Source organism: Oncorhynchus tshawytscha, linkage group LG22 (genome assembly GCF_018296145.1).
Source record: "Oncorhynchus tshawytscha isolate Ot180627B linkage group LG22, Otsh_v2.0, whole genome shotgun sequence".
Taxonomy (NCBI): Eukaryota; Metazoa; Chordata; class Actinopteri; order Salmoniformes; family Salmonidae; genus Oncorhynchus; species Oncorhynchus tshawytscha.
This window is the reverse complement of record NC_056450.1, coordinates 20,711,967-20,724,497: the sequence shown is the minus strand read 5'-3', so window position 1 is coordinate 20,724,497 and position 12,531 is coordinate 20,711,967. Positions and strand designations below refer to the sequence as shown.

The following is a 12,531-nucleotide window of genomic DNA, read 5'->3' as shown; positions in this document are numbered from 1 at the left end:
TGATAATCGTCCATTCGAAATCAAAATGAATTTCACACACATTATTTAGTATGTGTAAAGATGAGATAAAATCAAAAATAATCTAATGAGTAACAATATTGGCCTATCACTTATATATATATATCACTTGGGAAATATGCCCAGTTTAAGGCAAGAAACAGGCATAACTATTTTTTTTACTTTTACAAATCATCATTGCACACCTTATGTTGCCTGGCCTATACGTTTTGATTAGGTTTGTATCACAACTAAAGTGACCAAATAACTTCTTAAAATGAAACACATTAATCGGCTTTACAATGTGTGTAGAGCCTTAACTGGCATACATACGCAGCATGTGAGTTTCAAGTTTGGGGAAGATTATTTTCACCATAAAAATGCACTACCTAATTGAACATTTGCGCTTATAGCCTACTGCCGTGTCCACATTGCTGTGCTTGTAATGTGATTGAAATGGCCTAATAGTTTATCAACATTTTGAGCTAAATGTTCTGAATTGTTGTGTCAGGCTCATTGCTTAAAATAGTTTTTTTTATGCTAGTGGTTGTATTAATTTGGGATCCATCTCATCCTACAACTGTCCCAGACTATGTTTGGAATATTTATTTCTCGCACAGAATAGAATTTGTCAACTTTTGTACAATGGAGGATAGTAGATTGACATAGGCTAATGCTTTTGCTGTTCATTAGGCCTACTCATCTTGTGGGCTGACAAAAAAATAAATGTGGACAGTTCTTCCAATATCTTCAATATGCACCTCGGAATTGGATAGGTTTCCTTCCCGATGTGTCAGGCTTCACTTGTAGCCTGTGAGAAAGATCCAATCATGTGAGTTAGAGGTGCTTCGGCACACAGTCGGGAGAAGGGAATTATTATATTCAGCCCAAGGGCACAATGGCCACTGGCCGTAAAAGGCATGGCTTTTCTTAGTGGGCATTACCGGAAGGTTGCAAGTTCAAACCCCGGAGCTGACAAGGTACAAATCTGTCGTTCTGCCCCTGAACAGGCAGTTAACCCACTGTTCCTAGGCTGTCATTGAAAATAAGAATTTGTTCTTAACTGACTTGCCTGGTTAAATAAAGGTAAAATAAAAAAACAAAACAATTAAAGAACAAATTCTTATTTAGAATGACAGCCTACCCTGGCCAAACCTTAACCTGGATGACGCTGGGCCAATTGTGCGCCACCCTATGAGACTCCCAATCACGGTTGGTTGTGATACAGCCTGTAATCGAACCAGGGTCTGTAGTGATAACTCTAGCACTGAGATGCAGTGTCTTAGACCGCTGCGCCACTCGGGAGCCCAAAGGGGATGCAGCCGGGAAATTCGAGGCATTATCAAGTGCTTTTAAAATTGTGAATGGGAGACTGATGAAGTGTGTACAGCCTGCGCATAAACAAAAGGCAGAGCTCATGCCTTTTATGCAACTTTTGTCAAATGATCATTAGTTGCATCATGCAGCCTTAGAATGTGTTAAAAAATCATAACATATAGGACAATATTTGTATCACAACTAAAGTTACATAAATAACTAAATTAAGCATATAGGAGTGCCTGTTTCTCTCCCTCAAATCATTTGGAGAATATCCTTTCTATTTTATTCAGCTATGTTCAGTTGTTTTCTTCGACTACAAAATAATGCCACGGAATTCTAAGCAAATCTTGTCTGCTAAAGGAACCAGTGTAGCCATAGCCAAATCAGGGCTTAACATAAGGACAACTTAGAGTATGATATTCTGTTCTTCTGAAATAGACTACATTTTCTTCATAACATGTTTCTTTAGACCTATTTAAAATAAGTCATGGATGTATTGTAATGGTGTAGGCTGTATTACATGGATTTATTAGACTTTTTAAAATGTAAATGTTCCAAAGGTCTGCATCAGTGGCGTGTAGGCTGTGCGTGGAAGCCAGGAGATACTAAATGTGTTTATGTTAATTAACGGTCAATTACAGTGAGACCGGCAGTTATTTGCTTGACATTCACCAGCTGACAAAATTTCATGACCGCCACAAGTCTAGTCATGCATTGATGTCAATGGGAGACTAAGTGAAACATTTTAAGAAGTGGAAGTTAAGATCCACCCCACTGTTCTTTCATGTTATAATTTTATTTTGAGACAGACCTATGCCTTGTGCCATACCTATTACGAAAGGTACTGTTTGTAATACTCCAGTTCATCGCCCCTTGCTTTCTCAGGGTCTGTACCAGGGTGTTATCAACTATCACCTGGCCATCAATGGAAAGTCCTTCTCCGCGCTGTGTGACCACTTCCCTGAGTATCTGCCAAAGGTGAGGCCACCTTCCCATTGTTCACTCAACTCAACAGCCACCCAGTTAGCTGAATAGTTTTAACACATACTGGGGAAATGGTTCTGAATGGTCAGTTATTGTGTAGAATAGACAATGCATTATGTGTGCGTTGTGTTTTCAGGTGTTGATGCGGGGAACGGTCTACGCACGGATGGCCCCTGAACAGAAGACTCAGCTGGTCACAGAGCTGCAGAAACTGAAGTAAGAGAGGGGGAGCAGAGGTGGAAAGAACAGAGGAAACCAGTCAGGGAAGAAGAGACCAGCCTAGAATGAGAGAGATGGAGGGTAGAGTCATGCATAGGGAAAAGGAGGAAGACACAAAGGAACTCAGTAGCAAATTAAGGTACATGAAAGGATAGATGGACAGACAGGCAGATTCTTCCATTGATTGGCTGTCTTCGGCACAGCTCGGTAGTGTGAAAAGGGAACAGTCCTAAGTTTTCACCCTCTCTCCCTTAATGTGCAGCTACCGTGTGGGCATGTGCGGAGACGGGGCCAACGACTGCGGAGCCCTAAGGGCCGCAGACGTAGGCGTGTCTCTGTCAGAGGCAGAGGCATCCGTGGCCTCTCCCTTCACCTCCAAGTCAGACAACATCAGCTGTGTGCCTCTACTCATCCGGTAAGGACACCACACTCTGTTCAAGAGTAGCCTGACATCCAACAGTAATGAGTACTGTAATGTCAAAGGAAAAATAATATGTGCCATTGTCATTCTTTTTAACAAGGGTGATTCTTCCTCTGTCTCACAGGGAGGGCCGGTGTTCTCTGGTGACATCATTCAGTCTCTTCAAGTACATGGCCTTGTACAGTCTCATCCAGTTCTCCTCTGTGCTCATCCTCTACACTGTGAGTTCTGCCAAGCTTATAGTGTTTCTTTACCCCTGGAAAGAAAGACAGGAGATATGCCAGATAATGTGTGCAGTAGTTTGGAGGGGTTCATTGTGCATACTTTCTCATGTTTCATCGCTTTAGAAAAAACATGCTATAGTCTTTTAAACTTAATTATTGTATGTACAGTTGAAGTCAGAAGTTTACATACACTTAGGTTGGAGTCATTAAAATTTGTATTTCAACCACTCCACAAATTTCTTGTTAATTAACAAACTATAGTTTTGGCAAGTCGGTTAGGACATCTACTTTGTGCATGACACAAGTCATTTTTCCAACAATTATATACAGACAGATTATTTCACTTGTAATTCACTGTATCACAATTCCAGTGGGTCAGAAGTTTACATACACCAAGTTGACTGTGCCTTTAAACAGCGTGGAATATTCCAGAAAATTATGTCATGGCTTTAGAAGCTTCTGATAGGCTAATTGACATAATTTGAGTCAATTGGAGGTGTACCTGTGGATGAATTTCAAGGCCTACCTTCAAACTCGGTGCCTCTTTGCTTGACATCATGGGAAAATCTAAAGAAATCAGCCAAGACCTCAGAAAAAAATGTGTAGACCTCCACAAGTCTGGTTCATCCTTGGGAACAATTTCCAAACGCCTGAAGGTACCACGTTCATCTGTACAAACAATAGTGCGCGAGTATAAACACCATGGGACCATGCAGCTGTCATACCGTTCAGGAAGGAGACACATTTTGTCTCCTAGAGATGAACGTACTTTGGTGCAAAAAGTGCAAATCAATCCCAGAACAACAGCAAAGGACCTTGTGAAGATGCTGGAAGAAATAGGTACAAAAGTACCTATATCCACAGTAAAACGAGTCCTATGTTGACATAACCTGAAAGGACGCTCAGCAAGGAAGAAGCCACTGCTCCAAAACCGCTATTAAAAAATCCAGACTACTGTTTGCAACTGCACATGGGGACATAGATCATACTTTTTGGAGAAATGTCCTCTGGTCTGATGAAACAAAAATAGAACTGTTTGGCCATAATGACCATCATTATGTTTGTAGGAAAAGGGGGGATGCTTGCAAGCCGAAGAACACCATCCCAACCGTGAAGCACTGGGGTGGCAGCATCATGTTGTGGGGGTGCTTTGCTACAGAAGAGACTGGTGCACTTCACAAAATAGATGGCATCTTGAGGAAAGAAAATTATATGGATATATTGAAGCATCATCTCAAGACATTAGTCAGGAAGTTAAAGCTTGGGTCTTCCAAATGGACAATGACCCCAAGCATACTTCCAAAGTTGTGGCAAAATGGCTTAAGGACAACAAAGTCAAGGTATTGGAGTGGCCATCACAAAGCCCTGACCTCAATCGCATAGAACATTTGTGGGCAGAACTGAAAAAGCGTGTGCGAACAAGGAGCCCTACAACTCTGACTCATTTACACCAGCTCTGTCAGGAGGAATGGGCCAAAATTCACCCAACTTATTGTGGGAAACTTGTGTAAGGCTACCTGAAACGTTTGACCAAGTTCAACAATTTAAAGGCAATGCTACCAAATACTAATTGAGTGTATGTAAACTTCTGACCCAATGGGGATGTGATGAAAGAAATAAAAGCTGAAATAAATCACTCTACTATTTTTCTGACATTTCACATTCTTAAAATAAAGTGGTGATCATAATAAAGTGGTGATCCAAATTTTTACTCTGATTAAATGTCAGGAATTGTGAGAAACTGAGTTTAATCTATTTGGCTAAGGTGTATGTAAACTTCCGACTTCAACTGTATCTAACAGGCACAACATTTGTCTGGATCTGTAGAATGCCTTGGAATGTTATTATACCCTCCCCCACCTATAGCATGTGTTGATTCTATTTTGTGTACCCCATTCAGGAGAAGACTAACCTGGGCGACCTGCAGTTCCTGTTCTTTGACATGGTCCTGGTGACGCTGCTGGCTATCGTCATGGGGAAAGGGGGCCCAAGCACAGAGCTGCACCCCCAGCGGCCCCCAGCCAGCTTGCTGGCGCTGCCAGTCCTGGCTAGCCTGACGCTGCACACCCTGCTTCTCATCCTGGGCCAGGTGTCTGCTCTGCTGATCACCACCTCCCAGGACTGGTAAGAACCATTTATGAATAGTGATTATGATCAGCTAGATTTGTATAGCACCTTTTAATACTGTATAATATTTAGGGCTGTCCCCGACAAAAAAAAAAAAAAAAAATGTTAGTCGACCGAGAGCCATCTGTTCGATTGGTCGACATTTTAAAACGTGTATTTTTCCATATTTAGACACAGCCTATGTTTGAATGAATCAACTATATGTAGGTTACTGAGCTTGTTAAGACACAAATTACTAAAGAGGGCGCCAGAGATCAATATAGCCTAACCAGAAGAAAAATAACCTGTTCCCGGCCATCCTCCCACTTGCAGCCCGCAGGTAGAACATTTTAAATCACATTGGCTACGCATGGCCTTGTCTGCAAGAAACCTAAAACATTGTATCAACTATTGTATTAATTTGGTCTGGTGGGAAGCTTGTGCTAGCAAACTTGCAACATTGTAGAAAATATTCTGGGCCCTTAGTTTCCAGCGCCAATGAGCTCCGGACAGACAATGCAGTAGGCATTTTAGCACAAGGGATAAGAAGTAATCCGGTATGCCTATTTTATGACATTTCCACCAGATCACAGCACAACTTTTTCCCCCCTTTTATGCTGAGTGGTATTCGAAAGGGAGAGTTGGAAAGATTTTTCAAATAGGCGATGTTGAGGAACTATTGTCAACAGGGCCGGCAAAAATCTGCCACCCCCCCAATAGGTTTGGCGTTGGGCCAATTTATTTCTCAGATAAAAGTCGGAGGAACAGAAAATAATAGCAGCCCAATTAATAGGCCTATGCTACAAATTAAACACAATTTTTAACACATCTGGTTAGTAGGCTATATAATCAGTTCAATGTCAATAACATAGCCTAATATCTTCAATCTGATTACATTGATAAAATCACCAATGCCCTGGATGTTCTGCCGCCCTAGGCGAGACCAAAATAATTACATCTTAGACATCCCTATGAATCTAAGCATGGCACCTTTCTACCCAGACAGAGGCTGTACTGACACAGAAAACTGTAAGATTCAACTGCTGGCTACTCATCCGTTGTATAACCCAACAACACAAGTGCTTCCCTTAAAGCTGCCTGGGTTTAAACAAACATCTTCTCTTTTCAGAAAGAGAAAAGCTCAATTAACAGAATAGCAAAGTCAATTTTATTTTTCTCGTCTCCTCGAATATTATAGGCTGCAGTTTTAGCTTCAGATTGTCATAGAGAGGAATCAATATATCCCCATATGCAGAGTCACATCTTTCGCGGGCATTTTAGTGCTTGTTTCTACTATAAGGCATCTCCGAGTTAAGCATAGCTATAGAACGCTTGATATAATCTGGATACGTTTTATTTTATTTCAACAGTATTTGGCTATACAGACATCTATGAATAGGATAATTGTGTCTGTCAAACAGGAAGGCTTACCACTTATTTTTTGGAAGAGGAAGAAATAAGCTCCAATTATATATGCAATTCTATGTTTATGCCCATAAAAATGTTTGGTGCATGCGAGCACATATAGGAGGTCCCTTACCAGGCAGAAGATCATTTTACTTTAACCTCTGCATTGGGGAGTTACAATGTTGCTATCACTATGCAACCTACTACCTATAGTAGGAAACCGAGTTTCTTCATAATAATATCCCACCTGTTATCTTGGCACGACCCCATAATTGTTAAAATTACAATAAAAAATAACACTTTTATATAACATATTTAACATACAGTTGAAGTCGGAAGTTTACATACACCTTAGCCAAATACATTTAAACTCAGTTTTTCACAATTCCTGACATTTAATCCTTGTGAAAATTCCCTGTCTTAGGTCAGTTAGGATCACCACTTTATTGTAAGAATGTGAAATGTCAGAATAATAGTAGAGAGAATTATTTCAGCTTTTATTTATTTCATTACATTCCCAGTGGGTCAAAAGTTGACATACATTCAATTAGTATTTGGTAGCATTGCCTTTTTTAAAATGTTTTACTTGGGTCAAATGTTTAGGGTAGCCTTCCAAAACCTTCCCACAATAAGTTGGGTGCATTTTGGCCCATTCCTCCTGACAGAGCTGGTGTAACTGAGTCAGGTTTGTAGGCCTCCTTGTTCGCACACGCTTTTTCAGTTCTGCTTTTCTATAGGATTGAGGTCAGGGCTTTGTGATGGTCACTCCAATACCTTGACTTTGTTGTCCTTAAGCCATTTTGCTACAACTTTGGAAGTATGCTTGGGGTCATTGTCCATTTAGAAGACCCATTTGTGACTGAGCTGTAACTTCCTGACTGATGTCTTGAAATGTTGCTTCAATATATCCACATAATTTTCACTTCTCATGATGCCATCTATTTTGTGAAGTGCACCGGTCCCTCCTGCAGCAAAGCATCCCCACAACATGATACTGCCACCCCAGTGCTTCACGGTTGGGATGGTGTTCTATGATCTTTGTCCCCATGTGCAGTTACAAACCGTAGTCTGGCTTTTTAATGGTGGTTTTGGAGCAGTGGTTTCTTCCTTGCTGAGTGGCCTTTCAGGTTATGTTGAAATAGGACTCATTTTACTGTGGATATAGATACTTTTGTACCTGTTTCCTCCAGCATCTTCACAAGGCCCAACTCTAGGAGACAGAACGCGTCTCCTTCCTGAGCAGCATGATGGTTGCGTGGTCCCATGGTGTTTATACTTGCGTACTATTGTTCGTACAGATGAATGTGGTACCTTCAGGCTTTTGGAAATTGCTCCCAAAGATGAACCAGACTTGTGGAGGTCTACAATTTTTTTGATTTTCCGATGATGTCAAGCAAAGAGGCACTGAGTTTGAAGGTAGGCCTTGAAATACATCCACAGGTACACCTCCAATTGACTCAAATTATGTCAATTAGTCTATCAGAAGCTTCTAAAGACATGACATTTTCTGGAATTTTCCAAGCTGTTTAAAGGCACAGTCAACTTGGTGTATGTAAACGTCTGACCCACTGGAATTGTGATACAGTGAGTTATAAGCTAAATAATCTGTCTGTAAACAGTTGTTGGAAAAACTACTTGTGTCATGCACAAAGTAGATGTCCTAAGTGACATGCCAAAACTATAGTTTGTTAACAAGAAATGTGTGGACTGATTGAAAAACAAGTTTTAATGACTCCAACCTAAGTATATGTAATCTTCCGACTTCAACATTATATATTTTAATATTCCTGTAGAACTGTAAAACAGAGTAAGATCATTTGAGCTTTGGAAACAAGTGCTTTCATAAATGCATGGTGGGCGTTATTTCGCTGGAGCAGGGTAATATAAGCTTTATGTCATTGACCCAGCCTTAACGAATTTAGTTTATTTACATATCGAATTTGATTGTCCAACATCAGTTTCAGCATTTATTTATTTTGCCTCCGCTTATATTGGCCTCTTTCCTCTGCTGTGGTGCTGCATTGCAGTCAGTGATGTTTTTTCTCGGTAGCTGTCCATAGTCCTGAAGTCAAATCATCAGAGTTTGCTTAGACACCAGCCTGATCTCCTGCTCCTTCTACCCCTGGAAACTATCTAGGTGGTCATGCAACTTCTCATGCGAGTTGAGGAGGCGGAAAGCTTCTTCCAGTCCCTGGTTCCATCCCTGACCAGCGTAGATCTCCGTGAATGGCCGGGCCTTTTTAGGCTTGTCATTCTCCACACTGGTGGATGTACATTGCTGTACACTGATACATTTCACCAGCGAATTTCTTTGGTTTAGAGATTGTGCCTCTTTTCTCATTTTTAATTTTATTTTTATTTGCTTCCTGATAGTTTTTGTCTCTTACACATGGTAGCAAATAGTTTAAAATCTCTATAGATTACTTTTAGCTAAAATTATATCCACTAGTAGTATCTAGCTAACATTAACAGGCTAGGTTATGCTACTGCCTTAATCACTAATTGTTTGTCACACACAACACCCCCCCCAAAAATACAATAATTTAATTGGCAGATTCATTTTTAATATTTCACAATTGTATAATCCCATATAACATACACGTCACCATAGCTACCAATGATAGTGGGAGTGAACTTCTGGAGAAGCGGGAATGGGGTGGGGATGGGAACTGCAGCAACGCTATGTTGGTGGCTGGGGTGCTGCGGGCGGTGTAGCAGCCGATCAGGGGCGCCGGAGGGTGGCAGCCAATTGTCAAAATTCCACCCCAAATTCAAGTGCCGCCATAGGTGGCCGCCTAATGGGAGGGCCGGCCCTGATTGTCATTATCAATGGATGTAAAAACAGACTTTGTTTACTTGCTGTTTGATGCAAAGAGAAAAATACTTTGAGAAGCTCCACAGTGATGGTGAGTTAAGAAAATCAGAAATAGTATCAGATCCCCAAATGAGTACATTTTACAGGCCTACATTTGCACTCAGGCCAGGTAGATTAGTCCTACTTCTATATGCGTAATCAGTTGCGTGTCCTTACTCAAGATTGACAAGAGCACCCCAAACAAAAGTCAATTAATAAATTCACAAATGGAATGAAATAAACAAACTTTTCTCACAAGTGTAACCAAGGTTGTGCACTCTGCAAACAACGTGCCCACTCCGACAATGGCAACGGTAAGACTGTAATAATAATATATTGAATGCATTAACAGAAATAAACCAAACAAACATTGTAGATTAGGAATTACCGGTAAATGTTCTACTGGTGATACTGGTGTCATCACCCGCAGCCTCCGCAATAGATTCTGACAGGCGTGAATCAGACAGTTGTTGTCTCAGTGCCATAATTGTTTTTATAAACATTTGCCACTACTCGACTAAAAACAATCTTTATCGACCAAGAACCAAACAATTAAACAATCAACCAGTCGACTAAATGTGGTCAGCCCTAATAATATTAGTAATTAGTGATGGGGGATCAAAACAGGATCTCAATGTAATTTTTGCCGATTTAAAAAAAATATATATATGATACTGACTCCACTTATCGATTCTAAAAATAAAATATTTGTTTTAATAATTGGTTGGTAGTTAACGTTAGCTACCTCTAGTTTAGTCGGCTGTACCTGCTCCAAAACTCGTCCTATAGCTTGTTCTCTGTGTTATTATTAAATGGTGAGCCAACATGTTTTTAGCACTTATTTCCATGGCTGGAAATATTTTTTAAACAGTTTTTTTCATGGCTCTCTCTTGTCCATCTGAAGCAGACATAGTGTGCAATATGTTTGGAACATAGAATCCCAATAAAATCCTAATACATATTGTATCAGCACCGAAGTATTGTGATGTCCCTGACAATTCCCAGCCCTATTCTTAATGACACAGGATAATGTTCTGATGTTTTGAGGAGGGGGAATTAAGGAGTTCTCATTGGAATAGATCCTTGAGAAGGACCAAAGGAATAATAAGAAGGGTTTTGGGTGTGACTCAGTCACATTGAGGTTTAAAATTATGTATCAAAAGCACAACAGCTCAATTACTTTCAACAAATGCAGTGCATTGTGGGAGAATGTCTAGGTAAATTAATATGAATTATTCCTCTCTTCATCCATCCTTTCAGGTTTGTTCCTCTCAATTCAACAATGTCAGGAGCAGCAAACCTGCCCAACCTTGAGGACACCAGTGTGTTTGACCTGTCAGGGTACCAGTACATCATCATGGCGGTGGTGGTGACTAAAGGATACCCCTACAAGAGACCTCTGTACTACAACGGTGAGGCACCAACCAAGGTGCTCCAGACATATCACATCATTCTTTGTGGGGTTTGGTAATGCTGTATGAACGTGCCTTGCAAATCAAAGCCACAAAAAAAGCACCAGTTGCTGGGTCTCCTTTCCCCTCCTTGACGTTCATTCAGTGTGCTGTAATGGATAGTTTACTTGATTGGTCAATTTAAAAAGTGGTTTTAAATCCACTTAACCAATGTTGAGGTACTTAACCATCTGACACTTAGATTTGAGTGAACTATCCCTTTAAGCAGTAAACTCTGATAATCACAGTAGCTGCCAAGGTCTCTTACATGATGCCCATCTTTTCTCTCTCTCCTAACAGTGGTTTTTGTGTGTGTACTGCTGGTCTTGTTCGCTCTGATGAGTTGGCTGGTGCTAGCTCCCGTGCCTTTCCTGCGCAAGCTGCTGAAGCTTTACTACATCCCTGATATGAACTTCAAAATCCTGCTGGTGGCCCTGGCCGCACTCAACTTTGTCTTCTGCTTCCTATTGGAGGTAATGTATAGAATCAACTATATATGCATTGAGCTTGTCTGATGCTTTAAGCATTCTGTTTGATGAAGTAAGACGCAAATGACCCAGCAACATTAAGGAAGTTATATACAATTTAAAATACGACATGACATTACATTTTTGTATTTATTAGGGATCCCCATTAGCTACTCTTCCAGGGGTCCAAACACATTAAGGCACTTACATCATATAACATTATTACACCATTACATATCTACAATGTATGTGTGTGTAGAGAGTGTGCTAGTGCTTGTGTGCGTATGCGTGTGTCCGTACCTGTGTGTATCTTCACAGTCCCCGTTGTTCCATAAGTTGTATTTTTACCTGTTTAAAAAAAGAAAATCTGATTCTACTGCTTGCATCAGTAACCTGATGTGGAATAGAGTTCCATGTAGCCATGGCTCTATGTAGTACTGTGTGCCCCCCATAGTCTGTTCTGGACTTGGGGATTGTGAAGAGACCTTTGGTGGCATGTCTTGTGTGGTATGCATGGGTGTCCGAGCTGTGTGGTAGTAGTTTAAACAAACAGCTCAGTACATTCAGCTTGTCAACACGTCTTACAAAAACAAGTAGTGACGAAGTCAATCTCTCTTCCACTTTGAGTCATGATAGATTGACATGCGTATTATTAATGTTAGCTCCCTGTGTACTTTTCCTAAGTCCCTCTTTGTGGCACCTGACCACACTACTAAACAGTAGTCCAGGTTTGACAAAATTAGGGCCTGTAGGACCTGCCTTGTTTATAGTGTTGTTAAGAAGGCAGAGCAGCGCTTTATTATGGACAGACTTCTCCACATCTAAGATACTGTTGTATCAATATGTTTTGACCATGACAGTTTACAATCTAGGGTTACTCCAAGCAGTTTAGTCACCTCAACTTCCTAAATTACCACTTATTGTAAGATTTAGGTTTTAGTGAATGATTTGTCCCAAATACAATGCTTTTATTTGGAAATATTTAGGAAAAATGTATTCCTTGCCACCCATTCTGAAACTTTTTGTTTGTTCAGCTTTTTGTTAAATGTTGCCGTGATTTCACTCTGTAGTAGCTGACGTG

The 12,531-nt window shown here is 40.5% G+C and overlaps 1 protein-coding gene across 4 annotated transcripts in view; it reads left to right on the top strand.

Annotated features, from left to right (window-relative positions):
* Nucleotides 1-12,531, top strand: part of atp13a2 (ATPase cation transporting 13A2) — a 37,944-nt gene that overhangs the window by 21,300 nt on the left and 4,113 nt on the right. For all 4 annotated transcript variants that reach the window (XM_042303905.1, XM_042303907.1, XM_042303906.1 and 1 more), the window contains 7 exons: nt 2,203-2,295; nt 2,438-2,517; nt 2,783-2,935; nt 3,066-3,162; nt 5,066-5,289; nt 10,793-10,944; nt 11,284-11,456. In XM_042303905.1, the coding sequence (XP_042159839.1) occupies nt 2,203-2,295; nt 2,438-2,517; nt 2,783-2,935; nt 3,066-3,162; nt 5,066-5,289; nt 10,793-10,944; nt 11,284-11,456 (972 nt within the window). The remainder of the gene's footprint in view (nt 1-2,202; nt 2,296-2,437; nt 2,518-2,782; nt 2,936-3,065; nt 3,163-5,065; nt 5,290-10,792; nt 10,945-11,283; nt 11,457-12,531) is intronic.